The 24,386-nt window shown below is 37.9% G+C and overlaps 1 protein-coding gene across 3 annotated transcripts in view; it reads right to left on the reverse strand.

Annotated features, from left to right (window-relative positions):
* Window positions 1–401: 401 nt before the first annotated feature.
* Window positions 402–24,386, reverse strand: part of SMOC1 (SPARC related modular calcium binding 1) — an 88,317-nt gene continuing 64,332 nt past the window's right edge. For 2 of the 3 annotated variants that reach the window (XM_070758603.1, XM_070758584.1), the window contains exons 8-13: window positions 16,139–16,331; window positions 12,241–12,323; window positions 10,777–10,882; window positions 6,907–7,154; window positions 4,806–4,856; window positions 402–1,978 (exon numbers count right to left, since the gene is read on the reverse strand). In XM_070758603.1, the coding sequence (XP_070614704.1) occupies window positions 1,962–1,978; window positions 4,806–4,856; window positions 6,907–7,154; window positions 10,777–10,882; window positions 12,241–12,323; window positions 16,139–16,331 (698 nt within the window). In that variant the 3' untranslated portion in view covers window positions 402–1,961. The remainder of the gene's footprint in view (window positions 1,979–4,805; window positions 4,857–6,906; window positions 7,155–10,776; window positions 10,883–12,240; window positions 12,324–16,138; window positions 16,332–24,386) is intronic. The other variant, XM_070758593.1, reaches the window with a different exon arrangement.

Raw genomic sequence — 24,386 nt, forward strand, 5'->3', positions numbered from 1 at the left:
CCCAGTTCATATATATTCTCTCCATATCTCTTATATCATATATATTCTCTTTTTTTTACTTTCTATCTTTATATATATTACTTAATGTCTATTCTCTTCCATATGTATTGTATATTGGACAAAGAATAAATAAAATAAAAATAAAATAAATTAATTTAGTGGGAGCTATATGCTGCTCTAACCCAACAGGTTCTGAAAGAAGTTCCTTGGGAGAAAAACTACCAAACTAAAGGAGGCACTGATCAGATGCCCCTTGACAGAACTAAACAAAATTCATTTTCACAAAATAGTAAGACAAAGCAACAGAAGAACTTGCCGCGACCTCTGATTCTCTGGCATTATTAATAATAATAGGGCTGAGAGGAAGACTTGAGTGAACAAAAACTCTTTTAACAACATTCTTTACAAATTGATCTTCATTCATATGGACAAAGTAGACTTTTTACACTGCATATTCAAACAAAGTAATTTGAATGCATACAGAATAAGTGTTGCGAACAAAAGAAAAGGGAAAATAAAACAGTACACAAAGAACAGTTTGAAGACATATTTGTTGTATGTGATACATCAGAGAAGCCAGCAGGGGGCGATGGTGAACCATGAGACAAAAATTCATTTTACAGCAAACCTGTGAAATGATTCAACCCAGATTTTAAAAAGAAAATAATGTTTTTGCCCAGATTCAAATGTCCACCTATGTAGAGTAAACTTTCAAGATTCACAATCCAAAAAGGGCATTGTTGCAACTCACTCTTGCTTTCCTTAAACACTAAAGCAGCCAGGACCATGAAATTAAGAATATAGCCGGTGGGATTGCAGCTGGACTGGACTCTGATCATATAGTCCTCACAATGGTCAATTGGTGGGCACCACAATGTGGAATATTTCACACAAAATAAATTCCAAAGTCCTCTCTTGTTCCTGAATAATGAACTGAAGGAAGATTCCTTCTGAATTGGGGTATGGGGGGAATCCTATCAATAGGAAAGGTTCGCTCAAGGAACCAAGTATCCAGGCTGGGCTCTGTGCATAGGAGGTACTCAAGCCAAGGTTATGGCAGCTATTATGTGAGACTTCTTGTTTTGGATTCCTAAACTGGGCAGAAGTTTTGTCTCATTTTTGCTTGCCTGTGAACACTGGCTATGCTGGCTAAACATGTGTACATTAAAGTCCAGCAGTGTCTGGAGCGCCATGAAGTCCCCACCCTCATTTATAATTTTATAATGCTCACATTTACATTTCTTGAATGTTTCCCAACCTTTGTGGCTCTGCAGACTGGTAGCAGTGGTAACAACGGTTAGAGGACATGTGCAAATGGAGTTTGGCGTATTGACCAGCCACATATACGGGCCAGTTACCAACAGGCTGCAGACTGCTAGTGGTCAATGGACTAAAATTGGGGACCACTAGATTACATATTTAGATCATTTCATCATCGGTGATTTACAACACTTTATAAACAACTATCCAATAACCTCTGTAATGAATGTAATGAAGGCAGAGCTTATATCACTTAACAAAGATTGGATGGCATCAGAAGTCACTCTTGTCCAGGAAGATATTCCTGAATTTGCTGCACTTCTTAAAAAAGGAAACAAAAACTGGGCAGGAATCAAATAGTCATCCCACAACTAACAGAAAATCACGGTGTAATTTACATTTTATGTACAATATATTAAACATTTTTTTCAAGTCCAGGCAATCCTTTAGATTTAAATCACAAGTAGACGTTAAGTTTTCTTTCCAAATTTCAAAGGTCTTTTCTTCAGATTACGTTAAAAAAAAAACCCCTGTATTATATGTAGACAAATTTTCTCTTCTTTCTTTCTTTCTTTCTTTTTTTAACAAAGTGCAAATGTTGTGACTGCCACTTCTGCTATCCTGGGTGTTGCCAGTCCTACATGTTTTCAGATGGCCATGCATCCTATTTCCTTCCATCCATCCATCCATGACATATCTTCTTAAACAAGACGTCCTACTGGTGTGGTAGACAGAGAAGAAAACAAAAGGTAAAAATCAAATCCAATTAAATCCCATTAGAAGTAATCAATTGATTAAGAGAGCCAGTTTGGTATAGTGGTTAAAGCAGCAGACTAGAAACCAGGAGACTGTGAGTTGTAGTCCTGCCTAGGCACAAAGCCAACTAGCTCAATCACTGTCTTTCAGTCCTAGGAAGCAGATAATGGAAAACCACTTCCAGAAAATGTTGTCCAGAAAAATTAAGGGATGGGTTCAGGCAGTCACTAGGAGTTAGGATTGACTTGAAGCAAAGATGAAATGCTCCTGATTCATTCGTGCCTCTCAATCGTCGGAGAGCCAATCACAAAGGCTCCACCCACCTGCCCAGATGCTGCCATTTGGGTTCTTTTTCCCTCTGTACATGCGCAAAGCATTCTGTGCATGCGCAGAGGGTAAAAGAACCCAAATGGATGCATCCTAGATGGTGGGCGGAGCCTCACACGCCCTTCGCGACTGGCTCTCCGCCGATTGACAGGCACGAGAAAACCGGGAGCTTTCATCCCTGACTAGAAGAAATGAATATATTTTTTTTAGTAAAGTTTATGAGACTTCTCTCACTGAATAATTAATGTGGTGATGCTTTCATTAGAAAGAGTAAGACTGCCAAAACAATTAGGGTATTTGACCTGATACCTTGAATAATAAACATTGCATATAGATCATATACATATACAGAGCAAACCTCTAAAGACTTTCTTTAGAACATAGAGATTATGTTTTACATTTAATTAAGAAGAAAATACCACTAAACACACAAGCTTTGGAATGATGCTTTATTTCTAAAGGATATTCTAAGAGTTACATAACCTTCCTTAGAGAGGGCCTCCAATTTTAAATATATTTAAAACCTTTGATTTTAAATATAAAGACCAGCAGAGGATTCACTGCAAGAGAAGCACTCAGCATAGCTAAATTAGGCTGTTTTAATTTTTTCTGGAAATCAGCTCCTTTTACCAGCTGTACTCATTTAAAAAGTGTTCCTGATTTTCAGGGAGGGATTTTCTGCTTCAACAAAAGCTTTTTTATTCAATTTGCACAAATATTAAAGTGCCATGGATAAATATCAGGTCAGTCAAACATACACAGAATAAATCTAGTCATCTACCTGAATGGGCCAAGCAGAATTTTGGTCTGGCAGGTTTTCCAATGCTTTTTAAAGAAGGTATATTTAAAGAGTTCTGTACCTATTTCCATTGTCTCATGTGCAAAGCTTTCAATAGTTATATAATTCCTTAATGCTATTCTTTCATTCATAACTTATACCAAGGGAAGTTCTTGTTTGAAATACAGTATAGCTTTCTCACATATATGTGCTCTTTTTCAGGCACATAACTCACCAAAAAAAATGTGTTTATGATTATATTAATTTAAAATAATTATAATAATTTGCACTTTAAAAAATCTTAATTCCTGCCCACACCATTTTGGGTTGAGAAAAGCGGGATACAATGAAACTGTAAAAAGCAGCATAAATTTAAAATTAAGGTAAACATATAATCATGCAGAGAATCCAACTATTTGCTAGTTGTGGTTTTAAAAATAAAATGCTGATTTTTACAACTTTGCTCATTGATTAAAAAGTGAATAAACATAACTTTACAGAATCCAATCTGGGTTGGCCATTGGGACTAGAGGTTTAGTCTTCTGAGCTTTTGGACTTATGCTGGAGCCCAATCAGGGGTGAAATCCAGCAGGTTCCGACAGGTCCTGGATAACCAGTAGCGGAAATTTTGAGTAGTCCGGAGAACCAGCAAATACCACATCTGGCTGGCCCCAGAGTGTGGTGGGAACAGAGATTTTGCAATATCCTCCTCCTAGAAGTGTGGAGAGAATGGGGCTTTTGCAGGATCCTTCCGCTGCCACGTTCACCAAGCCAAACCATGCCCACAGAACTGGTAGTAAAAAAAAAATTGGATTTCACCACGGAGTCCAATGGATCCAAAAGCTCAAAAACTATCTTCTGGTCCCAGTGACTGACCCAGATTGAATCCTGCAATATTATCCTGGGACATGTATATTTGCCTTCAGCCAGGCATAATTTTGTGTAGGTAATTGCAAACGTCTTCTAACTTATTCTTAATAATTATTTCCTTTGCACTTCATTGCTCAATTGAAAAACAAGCAAAAAATATTATTTGGATATTATTGAGACAATTTATGTAATTTTCCGGGACCGCCTTCTGCCGCACGAATCCCAGCGACCGGTTAGGTTCCACAGAGTTGGCCTTTTCCGGGTCCCGTCGACTAAACAATGTCGTTTGGCGGGACCCAAGGGAAAAGCCTTCTCTTTGGCGGCCCCGACCCTCTGGAACCAGCTCCCCCCAGATATCAGAGTTGCCCCCACCCTCCTTGCCTTTCGCAAGCTCCTTAAAACCCACCTCTGTCGTCAGGCATGGGGGAATTGAAATTTTCCCTTCCCCCTAGGCTTATAGAATTTATACATGGTATGCTTGTATGTATGATTGGTTCTTTAAATTGGGATTTTTAAGATTATTTTTAATATTAGATTTGTTCACATTGTCTTTTTATTGTTGTTAGCCACCCCGAGTCTTCGGAGAGGGGCGGCATACAAATCTAATAAATACATACAATACATACATAATTCAAGTATACCAAGTTTTAAGGTAAATCGTTTTTTAAAAAAAAAAAAACATTCAATAAGGCCCTTTCAAATCAAAATCATTTGAAGAAAGATGAAAATGGAGTCTCCTTCTCTGGTTTCCTTGACCTAAATAATTCAACACAAGCTGGTGTGTTAAGTTTGCTACTCTGAGAAGCATACTTACTGAAAGGATTCATGCCTTGCCTTTTTCCATGTGGGTAGCTGCCAATGCTGCCTGCAAATAGAAAGAATATTCTTTTGTCTATTAACTTTAGATATTGATCCTGTGAATGCTTTAAATTTTAAGAAGATACAAAATATAATCTGATGATGATAACTCAAATACTTCAAACTAGAATTAGAAAGCGCATTAAACAAATTTCTTGCCTGTCATATTTAAGTTTTAGAAAACTAGTAAATGTAAATCCATATAATGATCAATTTACTCAAAGAACGTAACAAGCTCAATTTTATATTAAGCATTTATTATACTGAGATCAAAGAAACAGCAATGAATATTATTAATTTTTTTCAAAATAGGAGCTAGGTGGCTTCTTTTGTGCAATATACTCATTAATATCTGCAGAAAAATAAAATAGAAACAGCTGGGCATCCTTTTGCATTAATAAAGGATTTTGTTTCATTTCTTTTCAAGACGGCATGTTTCCAGAGTAGGGGTAGATTGAGACAGGGTAGATAGAGACAGGGAGAGCAAAAAAACTGCCACACAGATGAGCTAAACTGCAAGTAATAATTTCACAGGACCCAGTATATATAAAGACTGGTCTACAATTATATCCTAGAAGGCAGAAGGATACAATAAACACCATCAAGAAATCTACAATTGTACAAGTGAATTATTAGATCCCGCAAATCTGTATTTAGCAGGGTGCTTCAGGGTGGGGCTTGCTTAAACTTCACCCTAACACTTCAAGGTTTCAATCCAAGGAGAAATCAAAAAAATAAATGTAAACAGTTAAATAACTGTAAATCCTTGTCTCTTGGAGACTCCCTACACAGCAGTGATGGGTTGCTACTGGTTTGCCCTGGTTTGAGCGAACCGGTAGCAGCGGTGGGAAGCTCCGCCTACCTGGATGTCATCATGGGCGATCTGTGCATGCAGAAGCAGCGCGCACACATCTCCAAACTGTAGCAAAGGTAAGTGAAGCCCATTACGGCTACACAGGTACATTAATTCTTCCCAGCAACCTTTTTTAGAAGTGGTTTGGCTTTGCATTCTCCCTAAGACTCAGAGTGACTGGCCCAAAGTTACCCATCTGGCCTTGTACCACAGGTGGGTCTAAGATGTACATTCTCCTGGTTTCTAGCATGAGGCTTTAATCGCTACACCAAACTGCCTCTCTTGAAAGGCACCTACTAAACGCCTCTCTTGAAAGGCACCTACATGGGAGCTACCTTTGAAGAGCGTTCGGAGACTTCAGGTGGTGCAAAATACAGCCGTGTGAGCAGTCATGGGCCTTCCAAGATACACCCATGTTTCTCCAGCACTCTGCATTGGCTGCCAATTGGTCTCCAGACACAATTCAAAGTGTTGGTTATGACCTATAAACCCTACGTAGCACAGGCCAGATTTCTTGCAGACCACCTTCTGCCATATGAATCCCAGCGACCGGTTAGATCCCACAGTGTCGGCCTTCTCCAGGCCCCATCAGCTAGACAATGCCCCATCAGCCTTCTCTGTGGTGGCCCCGGCCCTATGGAATCAACTCCCTCCAGAGATTTGTATTGCTCCCACTCTCCCCGCCTTCCGCAATACTTTAAAGACCCAGCCTCTGCTGATAGGCTTGGGGCCACTAAGTTTAATATCTAGCCCTGGCCAATGAATGAATTTATAGGTATGACTGTTTGAATGCGAGTGACTGCTTTTAAGAAATTGGGATTTTAGGATGTTTTTAGAGTTAGATTTCTAGATGTATTTTTTCTGGTTGTAAACTGCCCTGTGTCCGAGGAGAAGTGCGGCACAGAAGTCAAACAAACAAACAATGAAGTATAATAACATTTTAAAATTGAACTATTTCAAGGAAAGTATGCACTTAGCCAAAGATGTAGAACTTGTCTCCAAATTACCCGATATTACCAAGAGTGTTTCTTGGCACTCTTCTTCTCTTGAAACAACTGTACCTTATGCATCCTCCCTTTCCCCTTCCCCCCCCCCAAAAAAGCCACTATCCCACCGAAACAAAACAACTTGAACCATAAAGCCATACGGGCTGAATTGTAAAGCTAGTTGTTAGTTCAGCCTAATCAATGAAAGACCCACCAACCTTCTTCCTTTCTAACCCCCAAACAGCCTTTCAATTCCTGAAGTGAGATGGACTTGTCTTTGTTGAGATCACAGTAGTCAGTGAAGCGTCGTGTACATTTCTTGGGCTTGGCTTTCTTCTTCACGTAGCGCTTGAAGGGTTTCATCTCCCTTTTGTTGATGTCGCTGCTGTTATTGTTGTCCAGCTGACTGAAGTACCAATGCACCACCCGCTCTTCCAGGGTATGGCTGGGATCGGGCTCAGAGAACCTTGGAAGACGTATAATAGTGTCAGGCGAGATGTTTTTCTCTCATACTCAGAGACACATATAAAATAAAAACACAAACAGAATCTTAACACACTCCTAGCCTTTTTTGGATGTCTGCATATATAAAATAAAAACACAAACAGACCCTTAACACACTCCTCAGAGAACCTTGGAAGACGTATAATAGTGTCAGGCGAGATGTTTTTCTCTCATACTCAGAGACACATATAAAATAAAAACACAAACAGAATCTTAACACACTCCTAGCCTTTTTTGGATGTCTGCACATATAAAATAAAAACACAAACAGACCCTTAACACACTCCTAGCCTTTTTTGGATGTCTGCTGGACGTGGAACTGGACCTCTTTTTCCAAGGGTGTGTAGGGGAAAAGTGTTTAGCGAAAAATTGCAGTTCTTAATTCAATCAAACACACACACACACAAACACACTTCTGAGATAATGTACATTAAAGTGTTTTAAATGTTCTGAAATGAAAGAAAATGCTGTGTATCATTTTTCAGTTATCTATGAAAATGCTTCCACTTCAATCATTTAAAATATCTTTGGTGTAAACACTGAACTTAAACTATCCGACGGGAATTTCAAAAAGCAGCAAGTTGCTGAATGACCTCTGTAAAAAACAGGTGTTTTGTGAGTGGTAAGCAATAAAGGCCATGCAGGAAAGTAGTGGAACATAAATAGATTTGCACACATAAGAAACATGCAAAGTTTGTGTTAATCCGCATCATTTGTGATCTTATCTTCTGCCAAATTAATTGGTTAAAATTGTAGTTCAATATGTAGAAAGATAGAAAAATTAGCACACCAGAGTTGTTTCACTTACAGCCTGTAAAATTCAGGTCCAAATAGAATAGATGCATGAACCTAAACAGCATTTCTCTGTTCTAGTAATTATTGTTCACAAACATTAAGATAAAACATAATCAGTGCCATGGGTAGATTTAAAGTATTATGTGTGCATGATGATGTCCCTCCATTGAGTTCAAAGAGAACCTTGACATCTAACAGTTGGGAATTGGGGGGCACTTTCACATGAATTGGATTAAAGTGAGGGAGAAATGTTTTCTTATTATTTTTTCTACCCATGTGCTATAAAATTAAAAGTTATTACGAATGTATACTAAAAATGGGCAATGATCTGTAAATAGATGTATTTCTATATGTAATAAAAACAAAAATGAAACATTAAAAAAAAATAAAGTGAGAGAGAAATGCACATAGTCAGCCTCACTCACTCTTCCCAGATTTACAAAATCCGTTAAATAACTGTAAATCCTTGTCTCTTGGAGACTCCCTACACAGCAGTGATGGGTTGCTACTGGTTTGCCCTGGTTTGAGCGAACCGGTAGCAGCGGTGGGAAGCTCCGCCTACCTGGATGTCATCATGGGCGATCTGTGCATGCAGAAGCAGCGCGCACACATCTCCAAACTGTAGCAAAGGTAAGTGAGATTACACAAACACACACTTTTAGTGCTATCTAGAGCTTCAGAGAGGTACTTTTCCCCTGAGAGTCCCCCAGTATCCAAGGGGGTTAGGAGAAATTGGTCTAGATCCATGGGGGAAAATTTTACCACTGGGATGGACTAGAATAGAATAGAATAGAATTTTTATTGGCCAAGTGTGATTGGACACACAAGGAATTTGTCTTGGTGCATGTGCTCTCAGCGTACATAAAATAAAATATACATTTGTCAAGAATCATGTGGTACAACACTTAATGATTGTCATAGGGGTCAAATAAGCAATGAAGAAGCAATATTAATAAAAATCTTAGGATATAAGCAACAAGTTACAGTCATACAGTCAACATGGGAGGAAACGGGTGATAGGAATGATGAGAAAAACTAGTAGAATAGAAGTGCAGATTTAGTAGAAAGTCTGACAGTGTTGAGGGAATTATTTGTTTAGTAGAGTGATGGCGCTCGGGGGAAAACTGTTCTTGTGTCTAGTTGTCTAAATGTTGTCTAGTTGTCTAAAGATGACTAAAGAGTCATCTTCCTGCTTCTTTTCAATAGGTATCCTCCAACAGTAATAAAATAAAAGAGAAGAAGAAATGGGTACTGTTGGTGCCAATTCTGTTTTCTCACATTTCTAGCTCTTTCTCTTTTAGTGCTATAATAATAGACATAAATGAAAAATGTAGGAAAAGCGTAACTTATACATGAATATTTAGAATCGTGAATACCAAACGAAGAGTGATAAAGTCAGTGAGTGGAAATAAAAATGTATACAAATGTGAAAAACCTGTGAAGGTATCTTAGTGTTAATTCAAGCATGTGGAAGCAACTGGATGGCATATTATCTATGCAAGCGTAAACCAGCTTATATTGACTAGCCAACTGAGAACAGAAAGGACTTTTTACTGAAGAACCAAAATCCCAAAAGATAAGTCATGTACATCCATATTTTAAATGACTTATCAGAGATTCAGACTAAAGGTTTGAAGAATAAAGAGCATAAATCCACCAAAAACTGAGGGGAGGGGAGAAGGAAATCTTCCTTTTCCTGAACTTTTCATACTGCATTATTTTTGCTTGGTATCAGTAACAAACATGAACTGTGAGGTAAAATTGAAGAAGGGTCACTTGTTGTTCTTTTTAGAGAAGAGACCCATTTTATATATGAATTATGTGCAAATCATAATTATTTGTGTCCCAAGCACAAAAAGCAAGAGCTTATCTCTTTCATAATGAAAATAGGGAGTGATACTTGGAAACATACAGGGAGTCCTCAACTTACAATCATTTATTCAATAGTGATTCAAATAAACCACCATCTCCTCAAAAGCCAATTATGACCTAAATTCAAATTTATGACTATTGCTTATGTGATCACAATTTGGACACCTGGCAAGCAGCTCGCATTTACAAACAGCATCCCGTAGTCAGGTGATCGCAATTGGTGACGTTTTTTTAATTGGTTTCCGTGTGTGTGACTCAAGTTACAAACATGGTGATTCAATCATAAAAAGATCCAGTTGTCAAGCTGGTAAAGAAGTTGGTGATAAATCAAAAGCTTGCCACACTACCTGTAGAAAGCCTGATATTTATGGGAACTTGGGAGAGGTTATTTCACGAGTGAGCAGATGCAGCCACAAAGCATTATTTCGAGAAGTTCAAGGCCATCCTATGTCCACCACCTGGGCGGAAGTGGAAGGAGGAGTTGCCACACTGGCACAACTTAAATGGGCAATGTGACACGTTTATGGGTGGGGAGCAAGGCATGTGGATTTTCAACTGGGTGGGAAGCTCGGATTCGGGTTCCCCAGTGTAGGTATCAGGATGGCTCTGGAAATAAATTGGAACTTTGAGGAATACCTTGACTTGGACTGATTTAAATTTGGATGTTACCTGGAACCTTGACACATCAGGTGATGATTCAATTTCTGACCACAATTTACAGTGGAAATGTCAATCCTAACTGTGATCATAAATCAAGGCTTATCTGTATATCAGGAAGCTTCTTCAATTTTCATGACAGTATATACCGCATAGATTTCTACTTTGTATCATCCTCCTGCAAATTGTATTATTGGCCCAACTGGAAACAGGTTTTTAGGTGTCTCATTTCTATTTCACCCGAATGCTTCCAAACTCACCTTCCACCTCCAGCAGGTGCTGCTGAGTTAATAGCCTGTACCATATCTGTGGTAAGAGCATCCAGTAAACTGGTAATAAATTCTACTTTTTTCCCTTCGGGGCAACCTGGAAAGGAGAGCAACTCAGTTTTTTAAAAAACAGAAGACAAAACAGGTTTCTTTTTCCCATATCTATACTGTTGCCATGTTATGTTTCAGGCAGTTCTGCTGAGATGCTTTCAGTAGGTTGAAATCTCAGCTGGTTCTTCAATAGCAGCAGGCATTTTCTTCTTCCACAGTAAATGTACCATGTTAAATAAGCCTTCCCTGAAAATAAGCCCTCCCCTGGTTGTTTCCTCTGGTTAAGGTTAGGGAGAAAGAGCTGGAAATCAGGTAAGACAGCAAGAGGAGTCCCGTCTTGCTCCATGCACCCCAAAATAATAAGACCTCCCCGAAAATAAAGTCAAACGCTTATTTTGGGCTTCAAAAAATATAAGACAGGGTCTTATTTTCAGGGAAACATGGTACATATCATGGAGCTATACCCAATAAGGAGGCAAAGATGGATTTCTCTAAGAAAAATGCTCGTGATTGTTCAGTGGAATTATAATTGCACAAATGCATACTGTGCATATTTCATGTTAATATACATTAAACCTGTCAATAAGAATAAAAAGAAATAATAGCAAAAGAAAACAGCAGTCAGTTTCATGGACACTGAAAGTCAATCACACACAGTCATTGGAGATTACAGGTTTCAGTCCTTACGGATATTTTAAATTAAATTTCAATCTTTAGGGATATTTTAAATTAACTTTTGCTAACGTCTTGGAACAGCCAAGAAGTCTCAAACAACATGGATGGTAACAATCCCAACAGAATTGTAGGCTGACTGGTTGAGGAAAGCTGTTTTAAATCATAGTGCAAATATCTCCTTATTTTTCATTAAAATGTAATCATAGGGTCCACACTATGAAGCAGGAACATGTAGCTGAATTGGAAATGTCTACAGGTTCAAATGAAGTGTCATTAGCATATTATTAAATTATACTTTGCAAATACTACGGAAAAAACAGGATGTTTTAGTTCCACCATGATCATAATCCAATAACGAAGTAATGTAAATTAGCAATTGTACGTTATGGTTATTCAACCATCATGAATACCTTCTACATTTTTAATTCAACATTTGTACAAAGATTTCTTGAATATGAGTCAAACCAAATCGATAGGAAAGAACTAGAACTAGGACAGCCAAAGAAACTGTTCAAGCCCAAATTAATTTTAGTGGAGAAGGGAATTACCTTTTCCCATACATTTTATGGAATAGTCGTCGCCATTATTGATATTATATGATGTGAAGTGGCTATATGAATACAAGATTTAACATCAAAACAAAACTCTATAATGCACTGGCTAATTATATCCGACCAATGGGTGGGACCCTACCCATCCTTATCACTCTTATTATTCCTTCATTTTTACCTGGAAGTTCTCGGTTTTTGAAAGGATCATCAATTTCTGGACTTCTGGATCGAGCATCACTTTCACACACGGGGGTCTCATATCTAAAGAATGGAAATATTTTTTAAAACCAGCACATTCTTAAGGCATGTGTGTCAATAGGTTTCATATTCTCCAACCCTGTGGAAATGGTATGCATGGTACCATGTTTCCCCGAAAGTAAGACAGTGTCTTACTTTCTTTTTATCCCCAAAAGCCCCACTATGTCTTACTTTCGGGGTATGTCTTATATTGGAAAAAAAATTGTCGAATTTTTTGTTTTAACCATAAAATTAACATTTAGACGCAGTGACGTATGGAGGGGGGGCGGCGCGGAAGTGGGCAGGAGGCGGCGCTCATTAAGATCAGAGGGAGGTGGCAGACGCGGCGACGTATGGAGAGGGGGATGGTGCGGACGTGGGCAGGAGGCGGCGCGCAGCTAGATGAGAGGGAGGCGGCAATACCCCCGTGTTTCCCCGAAAGTAAGACATATGTCTTACTTTCGGGGTACGGCTTATATTAGCCGACCCCCCTGAAACCCCCGATACGTCTTACAATCGGGGGTGTCTTACTATCGGGGAAACAGGGTATATTTGTATGTATGTTTGGGTTTTTTATATTAATGGGCTTTTAATTATTTCTAACATCAGACTACTATTGTACACTGCTTTATTGTTGCTGTTAGCCGCCCCAAGTCTCCGGAGAGGGGCGGCATACAAATCCAATCAATCAGTCAGTCAGTCAGTCAGTAAGTAAGTAAATAAGTAAATAAATAAGTAAATAAATAAGTAAATAAATAAGTAAATAAATAAATAAATACAAGGTACACCAGACCAGAGAGTTCAACTTTTTTTAAAAAAAAATCTATATTATTCCTTTCAAAACAATACTAATATCACACGATTTTATTCCATGGGCATTTGGAAATGCAGGTTGGGATTTTGAAAATGTAAAAGGGTTCTTTTAGAATAGGAGTTGGATTTGAGGGAGACTAAATGTAAGTAGTCTCTCTGAAATCCAACTGTTCCCTCTGGCACTTTTATGAAGAATTTCTTCTCATTGACCAGAAGCTGCCAAGCTGATATTTTGATTGTAGGTTACTGCATTGGGATGATCATCATAATGGGAAATAACATTACTGTACTGTCCACCCTATTAAAGAAAGATTTTCTTCCTGAACTAATTGGGACAATCTTGGGATCGTTACAGCAGAGAACTATCCAAGATATTATGTCTTTAGGGAAATTTATTTTTCATGCTGAGGTTGCCCATGACAGAAGTGGCTCAGGATTTTATGCCAAAAAGACTTGTTCCAACTGATATCTTGCCTCACACAGGCAGTAGAGCACCCAAAGGACTTGGCATTCAGGTGGAGCCTGTGAAACAAAAGGATTAATCTTTCTGTTGTCATATGGAGATCATTTTCTGATCAGTGTTAGACTGTTGGTCGATGTAGACCTCAAAAAGACATAAAGCATCAGATAAAGTGGCATGCTCCAAATGCCCCATGAATTTGGATATTTCCTAAATGGGCCCAGATGAGGGAGAACAAGTTCAAATGTAATTCGGATATGATAGAGGTCCTATTAATAAGTACAGTGTTCCCTCGATTTTCGGGGGTTCGAACTTCGCAAAAAGTCTATACCACGGTTTTTCAAAAATATTAATTAAAAAATACTTCACGGGTTTTTTCCCTATACCACGGTTTTTCCCACCCTATGACATTATATGTCATCACCAAACTTTCATCTGCTTTTAATAAATATTTTTTTAATAAACTTTAATAAATAAACATGGTGAATAATAATCTAAATGATTGCTAAGGGAATGGAAAATTGCAATTTAGGGGTTTAAAGTGTTAAGGGAAGGTTTGTGATACTGTTCATAGCCAAAAATAGTGTATTTACTTCCGCATCTGTACTTCGTGGAAATTCGACTTTCACGGGTGGTCTCGGAACGCATCCCCCGTGAAAAGCGAGGGAACACTGTACATCTGAAAATTGAAGGGAAGCCTGTTTGGGATAAGAACACACTGCCCCAGGAAAAGGACTTCACAGTTTGGGATACTTTTTGAACACATCTGTCACTGTCTTTACTGATGGTTGGAGTGATGAGGAGAATGTACAATTACAACTAGTGCCAACTGGACAGTCACTTCTCTGAAATGGTGCAGGGCAGTGATGGTGAACCTATGCCACAGGTGCCACAGGTGGCACATGTTAGGTTTAACCACTCTACTACATGCTTGAACTGTCTTGTAAACATATCTCTATGGTCAGGTCGCAATTAACTGACCAGTGTGTCACCTTTTGATGACCAAAAGGGGCAAGTACTCTGCAGACTATAAACCTCTGCAGAGTAGATGCTCCCCCCCCTTCTGATCCTCTTTTGGCCTTGATGACCTTTCCTTTTCACCTCTTTCTACCTCCTCCATTGTCCTCGGCTGAAGACACATGTGTGAGATGAAATCCAAAGCCATCCTCATACATGGGACCATCCAGAAGTTATTAATATGGACTGGAATATAAGCTTATTTGCCTGCAATCTGTAATTGCATGAATCAACAGAATTTTAACTAAAGATTGTATTTTTCATCTTTATGAAGGAGTGATCATTCATGGCTAACAAATGGAATTCTGAACAACGTGTTTAACTTCTGGCCATGCTAACTCCATTGCAAATTAAGCCAGCTGAACACTGCTAATACAAATAATATTAATAAAAATCAAAATACCGAACAGCACACGGGCCATATCTGTTGGCAGGTGAGCCATTGCCCTAGCTTTGCTCCAACGTGCATGTGTGTGCCAGCCAGTTTATATTTGGCTCACATAGAGGCTCTGGGAGGGCGTTTTTGGTTTCCAGAGGGCCTCTAGGGGGGATGGGGGAGGACATTGTTACCCTCCCCCGGCTCCAGGGAAGCCTATGGAGCCTGAGGAGGATGAAACACGAGCCTACTAGGCCCGCCAGAAATTGGGAAACAGGCCATTTCCAGCCTACAAAAGGCCTCCAGGGGGGAGGAGGAGCTGTTTAGGGAGGCATTTGTGCATGTGGAATAGCGCACGTGCACACTCTTTTGGCACCTGAGGACAAAATGGTTCGCCATCACTGGTGTAGGGTGTCCTTTTTGAGCAGAAGGTTAGACTACATCAGTGTTTCCCAACCTTGGCAACTTGACGATATTTGGACTTCAACTCCCAGAATTCCCCAGCCAGCAAATGCTGGCTGGGGAATTCTGGGAGTTGAAGTCCAGATATCGTCAAGTTGCCAAGATTAGGAAACACTGGACTAGATGACCTCCAATGTTTCTTCCAACTCAGTTATTCTATTGTAAAAAGATTCTTTTACTAGGACACAGTAAACATGGGCCAGAATATTCCAACCGAAGACCCCCCAGGAAAATAAAACTCCAACTCCATGAATCAGTTATTTGCATGTATGGATCATCTAAACTCAAAAGAATTATATAGGGCTGCAATCTAATGTTTGCTTCCCAATTAATAGGAAATTTGAAGAAAGTCATAAGTTTATTAAAATATAAACAATCATTGACAAATTTTATGTTGTAGATTGACACCTGCCTGGAATTAAACAAAGTAATTATAATTTTTAAGCTAGCAATTTTTCTCCAATTTAATCATGAATGACTTTAAAAATTGCTTCCCGCGTTTCAGACACAAATAACTTAAATGGTGAATATTTTACCTTTGTCATGCTTATAGAAGAGCAGTACCTTTCATTGTACTGTAGGTTGAAAAAGGTTATCCATCCCTGATCTAAATCCTCTTTATCTAAATCCTGCTTCCTCCAGCCCCATTCCACCTCCATGCTACAATTGATTTAATGTATAAAGGTGAAATTGGAAGCAAATTGGGCTTACCTGGTAGAAGTGCCAGGTAGGGGGCGACCAGTGTCTACCAGAACACACCAGCAGTAGCCCGTGGACTGATGACACTGCACAGGTTTGTACAGTCCTCCAGGAGCACATTCAGGGATAACAATTCCTTCATGTGGATTCTGCTTGGCTTCCTCAAGTGCACTCTGCCTTTCTTGGTCACATGAATTAATTTTCTCTGAAAAAGAAATCATGAATTAATCACTATTGAAGAAGTTTTAAAGGAGCTTCCATCTTAGTAGCCTCCCGCCTCAAAAACAAAGCAAAACAGAACAAAGCCCCACCTAGTTCATATATCACATTATAATAAATTGTGATGCAGTTAGACCGGGGATGAAATGCTACCGATTCAGCCTGGTCTGGGTGTACTGGTAGCAGCGGTCACCGATGGTTTGGAGAACTGGTAGCAGCGGTAGCACAAGGTTCCACCCACCCACAAACATTTTCTTGTTTTTAACCCTCTGCAGATGCTTAAAGCTTCCAAACTGGTAGGGAAGGTAAGTAGATTTCATCACTGAGTTAGACTTGTTTATACTTAACAAACCAAGCTTATAGCCTGTTCAATAGCTACTTTCTTGATCGCAACTTGCATCTTTCCTCTCAAAGGAAGCCTATATAGCCCTATATGGCTCAGGGCCAGACTATTTACGGGACCACCTCTTGCTGCATACCTCCCAGAGACCAATAAGAGCACACAAAGTTGGCCTCATTAAGGTCCCGTCGACTAAACAATGCAGGTTGGCGGGACCATGGGGAAGGGCCTTCTCTATTGCTGCCCTGGCTCTATAGAATTAACTCTCCCCTGATGTCCGTAATGCTCCCACCCTAGTGGCCTACCATAAAGCCATGAAGACCTGGCTTTGCCAGCAGGCCTGGGGGCCATAAACTAACAACCACAATGGCCAAATTGTATGAATGATATGTATGCATGATTGTGATTGTTCTATAATGGGTTTTAAGGTGGGTTTTATTGTTTAGATTTTATATTTGACTTCTTTTTTATTGTTCTTGTATTATATTGTTTATTGTAAGCTGCCCTGAGTCCTTTGGGATTGAGTGGCATAGAAGTCAAATTAATTATTTGATTGATTGATTGATTGATTGATTGATTGATTGATTAAAATAACTATTGACTATTCGCTTAGTCACTTTGCTTGGGTTTCTATTCCTTTGCTTTGATAATAAGAAATGGAGCAAAAGAAAATGAAAACATCTCTATTGGAACAAAAAAATTCTAGATATATAAATCCTGAATGCATTGTTTGTGAAAAGGAAGTGTGAACATGTGTAAATACAAGACCATCATTTAGATATAGGCAGATATAAAGTTGAAATGAATTTTATATTTTTATAGAATAAAGTAATGAAGAATGTTGGGGGGGGAATAAAATGCAGATGGAAGAAAAATTGACAAAATTGAACTCTGCTTGTAAGCATTAACAGTAAAGTCTATTTTATAGCAATGATGAAGGCAGAGGAAAAAATAATCTTTCTTTTCTTTTCCATTGTCACTGCAACTTCAGTGTTCCCAGTAAAACACTTCCAATTTGTTCTTGGGACTTTTGAGAATTGGCCACTTTGGGATGATTTACAACTCTCAGTTAGCTATAACACGTTTATAGGGACAAATAAATGACATTTATCTTGATTTAGATTCTACACTTCCAGCAATTTAATCTACTGGAGTGCCTAGCCCTAGGTGGTCAGATTTCTTTGGAGGAATTTGAGTGCTGGGGTCAAGCAAAAATCAAATCCTGATATTTCTAACTTGTGTTTTTCTTCTTGAGAAATAAATGACATGTTATTCTATGGATAACTGAATGATGGACACAGAAAAGGAGGAAGCAAATGCAGATGTTCGGCTATTAGAAAAAAACTTGTTCTGTCTGGCAGAAACAGATGGGAAGGACACAGGTCACAGCAACTCAAATAAAAGCACTGATGTCAGGATTTGTCTTATATTTTGTTTGTAGAATAAAAGCTGCTTCAGTTACACTGCAAATTCTATTTTGAATAAGTTTCTCAATCTCCACAGTGTTAGTGCTTTGAATAGTTGCAACAGACCTTAAATTGGACTTGGAAACTAGTTGGAAAGCAATAAAAGCATTATTATTTCAGCATTATACATTTTAAATAAACCTCAGCATTCAGCACTTTTAGCAGCTTTTCAAACTCTTTGAAATTTCCACACATTTTCAAGGGATAAAGCTCCTTGGCTTAAGTCTAATTCTTGATGAGTATATCCATGCAGTTTTTGGAAATGTTGCACTTCCAAATATGTTCACTAACTTGGAATTTGAGCCCAAAATTTATTGTTGCTAAATGAGACAGTTGTTAAATGAATTTCACAGCATTTTACGACCTTTTGTGCCAAGTGATTCATTGAAGATGTTAAGTTAGTAACATGGCTAAGTGAATCCGGCTTCCCATTAACTTTGGTTATCAGAAGGTTGCAAAAGCAGATCACATGACTTTGGGCCACTGTAACCATGATAAATATGAACCAAGCATCTGAATTTTGATCATGTGATCAAGGGGGTGTTGTAAGGGATATAAGTTTGAAAATGATCGTAAGTCATTTTTTTAGTGCCATTGTAACTTTGAATATGATCAAACACTGATAAAATCCGATTGAACTCTGCTGGTAAGCATTCACGGTAAAGTCTATTTTATAGCAATGATGAAGGCAGAGGAGAAAATAATCTTTCTTTTCTTTTCCATTGTCACTGCAACTTCAGTGTTCCCAGTAAAACATTTCCAAGTTGTTATTGGACCTTTTGAGAAGTGGCAACTTTGGGATGATTTACAACTCTCAGCGTAGCTATAACATGTTTATAGGGACAAATAAATGACATTTATTTATTTAGATGTCTACACTACAATTTAGATTCTACACTTCCAGCAATTTAATTAACTAAGTGAACTATTGTAAGTTGAGGGATACCTACATAAGTCAGGGTAACCCTGTTTAACATCTAAAAACAGTCAAAAAACAGCTAAAAATTGCTTGGTAGTAACTTAAAATGATTATCATGCATAGATAAATCACTTTCCTCCAGGAAAGAGTAGATCTTCAGACTATATGCATTCAATTCTCTTAGAGATACTGTAGGCCTAGATACTGTAACGGGTAATTCTAATATAGTACAGTAATCCCTTGCTACTTCGTGGTTCATCTTTTGCGGATTCGCTACTTCATGGGTTTTCAAAGGGGGCTTAAATCCATTAAATCCATTGAAAATTTTAAATCCATTAAAAATTCATAAAATTCTTCTACAGTACTACTGTACTCTATTAAAGAAACTGGTAGGATATCACATGTAGTTCCAGCTGAGAAACATTATAGAATGACTGTTTAATGCAAAGGGTGGGTTTTAAAAGTCCAAATACTCATTAAATACATAAAAAACCATCTTTCCTCTACTTCACGGAAATTCGTTTTTCACAGGTGGTCTTGGAATGCATCCCCTGTGAAAAACAAGGGATTACTGTATATAGTATGCTTGGTAAGACAAACTTCTCATATAGATAAGGAATAAAAAGTAAAGCCTTTGATATTTAAAAATTTAAGCTGCATTCAAAATTAAAGGGTTTCTCAGCAAAATGTTTTGAAATCATATTTGAAGTAAATTACTAATCATCTCAACATATAACCATGCAATGGTGCATAAAATTTGCTCCGGTTATGTGTATGCATGTGTTCATTTTATTCAAATCCCAGTCCAATCATAACAGGCTCTTAGGTGCATAATAAAAGTACACAATCCCAGTAAGAATGCAACATAAAATACAAAACTTTGTAAACAATAAAATAAGTCACCAAAATCCATAAACCTAACCAAGTTGACCTCACAGCCCAAAAGAGTTTTGTTGTGAGTTACTTCTAGAGTGCAAAGTAGAAGCCAACCCATACCTACAAGGAGGCCATTCCCACATCAGGATTATCCCCGAGTAGTAAAGCCTCAGAAATCCATTCCTCTTCTTTCCTAAATCAAATTTCCCAGGCAAATTCCCATGGAAGAATGTAATCCTGTAGGCATCTTAGTACCAAGCCATAAAAAGTCTTCTGGAATAGCCATAGCATTTTAAGTTGCATCTGTAAGCCTAACATTGTTGAAGGATGTTGTGGTTAGCTCTGGCCCAGCTTCTGCCCCAAGGACTGTGGATGTGGGGGAGACATCCACATGCTGCAGGCCTGTTTTGCTCCCGGTGGAATCTGCTGATGAAGGCTCCTCTGACCAAGAAGATATGAGTGACAGGGAGGAAGAGAGTGTGGCAGACAGTTCAGAAGGAGATCAATTATCTAGCTTGGATTTGGAACAAGAGTTAATGATACAGCCACGCATGCGGAGAGCGATGCATAGGCAGCAACAACTGAGAGATTATTATCAAAGAAAATGAGGCCACCTGTGGTTGGGTGGGGCTGTGGTAATTAGTGAGGCTGCTATAAATAGCAGCCTGTGGGTTTGGCCATTGTGGAGGATTATCTGATCGTTGTGTTTCGTGCCTGCCTTACTGACTTCGACCTTTGTGTACTTATTTTTCTCCGCTTTGAAACTAAACCAGAGCAAAGTGTGTTTCACTTTGTGAAAGAAGACGGACTGTGAATTGTTACTCGAGGAGGTAGCCAGGCTGGTGATGGAGTTCCCCAGACTTATTGTCTTGGGGGACCTCAACCTGCCGTCGCTCGGCAAAACCTCTGGACTGGCACAGGAGTTCATGGCCACCATGGCAGCCATGGACCTGACCCAAGTAGTACAGGGTCCGACTCACGAAGGGGGGGCAGAGGCTGCTATAAATAGCAGCCTGTGGGTTTGGCCATTGTGGAGGATTATCTGATTGTTGTGTTTCGTGCCTGCCTTGATGACTTCGACCTTTGTGTGCTACTTTTTCCCCACTTTGAAACTAAACCAGAGCAAAGTGTGTTTCACTTTGTGAAAGAAGAAGGACTGTGAATTGCCTCACAACTGCAAGCTAAGTATCTCAGAACTGATAAGGGACTTGTACAAATTACCAGTTTGTTTGGAGACGAGTGCTCTTTGCTATACAAAGAGTGCTTAGTTTATTTGAATTTTCGTTATAAAGAACATTGTTTTGAATTTTCAAACATGTGTGTGTCTGAAATTCGTATCTGTGAATTTTCGGGAGGATTCTACCAGAGAGCTCGACAGAACAAAGGGTGAGTGATAAATTGTTTTTCTATCACTGCCCATATAAATGCCAGTATTTGCTCCAAAATTAGTGTATACTGCAAATATTTCCGTAAAATACATATAATTATTATTTTTATACCAGAAATACAAAATCTTTCGTTCAAATGTAATTCAATTAGAGTCCTATAATCTCAAGAGGATTTTAGTTTCTGCATTTTCTATGACTTTATTTTATTGTCCCACCAGTTCTTGCTTGCAAACCAATGATATTTCTTGCTGAATCTTCCAGTAGACCATTGTTGCTACTTTGTCATGACATTCATTGTTTGTAGTCGGTCTGTGCGATCCTCCTGCAACAGCTGATAAGGTGGTCCACTGATTTTTCAGCTTCTTTGCAGAGGAAGTATTTGCTTTCTGTAGCTATCTTCTCAATTCTGGATTTGTTCTTAAGGCTTGATCTTGTGCAACTAAAATATGCTCCTTTGTTTCTTTTTTTCAATTTTCATTTTTTTAGCCATTGACAGATCTTGTTATATCTGCTTAGCCTTTTTTAAAATATATTATGTTTTGCCTTCCAGTGTCTATTTTCTATTCTTCATTTGGAATTCTTGAAGGTCAATTTTATCTCTCCGGTACTCAGTAAGTCTTCCTAGTATACTAACTTCAGTACATCTTCTTCACTTCAATGTCCTTTAGATATTCTTTCAATATCCTTTTTCTTCTTCAACTGTCTGGCACCAATATCTGGTGTATTTGCAACATTCCACACCCATATTTCCCTTGGTAAGAAACCATGATTCACTGTCATCATTTTTCAGGTCTTCCTTTTCAGGGCTTTTAGTTCTATTTGAATCTAGTCCACTAGTCTGTGTATCTAGTTATTACAATTACCCAGGTATTAATTGTCTTGAGTTTGGACTTTGGTCAAATAATGTATTCATTTCTAACCTTTTGATTTCAGTATTATTATTATTATTATTATTATTATTATTATTATTATTATTATTATTATTAAATTTTGCATGCTTAGTTCACATGTTAAAAACATTTCTGTCAATTTATGTTTTTAGTTTATAAAAGGTATCCAAATGATTTTTGAATGCCAGACCAGAACATGGTCAAATAACACAGTTTTAGAAATAAATGCCAAGGCTGCGGTGATTTTTTTACCCACATCCAGCTTCTAACCTTAATAGATTACTCAGTCTTCCTTTCAAATAACGTAATATACAAATCATTAGCAACTGTAACATATTTACCTGACTGCTACTGGCTTTCATAGAGCAGTTTATATTTCCATTTGTCTCATCATTACATCATCCCGTGGTTTTCTTTAAAGGTTAAGAGTGTAGAATGACTACATGGTTGAAATCTGTCTTTAACCAAACCCAAATAATTTCACAATAAAAGAAAATAAGGAAAAAATTCCAAGGCTTTCACAGAAGAAGGAGAAGGAATAATAATCTGTAAATGATCAGGTATTTATTATTTATCATTGCACTATAAGTCACAATAAATTACTATCTCTGTCTATGACAGATATAAATTCCACTGATTATTAGCCAATATAGTTCTATATCCAAAAATGAGAACATTATATATTGTGGTGCAAACTCATTCACACCGCTGGATTCTGAAATGCTCTTCCAAGCAAGGATGTAGGAATTTATAAATGGAAGTAATTTAATATTTCATTCTATAAGAAATATCCTTTTAAGGTCACAATATTTTACAACTAAAATTTATTTCAGTTCATTAAGATGCAGCAAAATAAGTCTATCTTTGAAGCTATAGAGTAGCAAGAGGCAAAAAGTTTAGAAAATAAAACTTATACTAATAAACTAACTACATTCCTTAAGATGGAAAACATGATAAAATCCAACCAGCAACAAGAAATTGAAGTTCTTACGCCAGAGGTAGCAGAAGCTTCCTTTCATACTAAATACTGACTATCCAGATGACATGATGTTCAAAAATGACTCACAGTAAACATGAGTGCCAGACCTACACTGAAAAGATACACTTCAGTGACCACCAGCACATAGAATTTGTTATACAGTATATTGTTTGACTGTTTAAATCCAATTTTTAAAAAGGAAGATAAAAACGAATATAAGCCAATATGCAATAAGAAAAAAATAAATAAAAGAGAAAGAAATGTGAAAAAGGAGAGAAGTTAAATAAAAATAGAAAAGGAAAGGAAAGCAATACATAAAAATTCTTTCAATTTTCTTTATAGCAGTTAGAGCTACAATTATATATTTATATGTCTCTTCTTTCTATAATCTATCCTCTAATGTGTAATATAAAAATGTTCATCTTTTTTCCTGCTTACACAAAATGTCTATAAGGGGATATCTAATAAGCAATAAATTTAGATAATTGTCTTTTCTCTGGTTTAAAAAAGTCAATTTAGATTAGATTCGATTTATTGGATTTATATGCCGCCCCTCTCCGCAGACTCGGGGCGGCATATTTAGTCCTCTCATTTAGTCCTCTCAGCAAATTCCATCATCTTCACCAACCACTCCTCCATTGTAGGTAATGCCAAATCTTTCCCTGCATTTGCATATGATAACCTCACTGCCAAAATTTTTAGCCCATCTTATACTTTTTAAAACTTTTTCACTTCTTTTCTGTCTTTAATTTCAATAAAATTGGATTTATTTAGCCATTATGTGTTCATCATTGGTACCCAAATGAATATTTTTTTCTGTTGAAGGTGTTGTGGTCTGGCTGGCTGTTCCAAGAATACAATCTTTATAGGCTTGTAATTTTCAAAATAACACTTCTTTATTTTACTTTCTCCCACATTGGAATTAGTCAATATATCTCCGGCATACAAAATGCATTCCAAACTTTCAGGCAAACTACAGAGTCATAATTCCTTCTAAATTAACAGGCTGGCGACTTCAAACATCTCCTTATCTCTGGGTCAGGTTAACGCTACTTAAAAACAGTTTTATCATGCAATACAAAGACTCACTAATCCGGAGAAATGGCAAAAGCATCCATCTTGTTTATTTCACTTTGCAGAAAGCATCCGTCTTTTCTGGTCAATTCCAGATGTGAAGTAGTTA

Source organism: Erythrolamprus reginae, chromosome 1 (assembly GCF_031021105.1).
Source record: "Erythrolamprus reginae isolate rEryReg1 chromosome 1, rEryReg1.hap1, whole genome shotgun sequence".
NCBI lineage: Eukaryota > Metazoa > Chordata > Lepidosauria > Squamata > Dipsadidae > Erythrolamprus > Erythrolamprus reginae.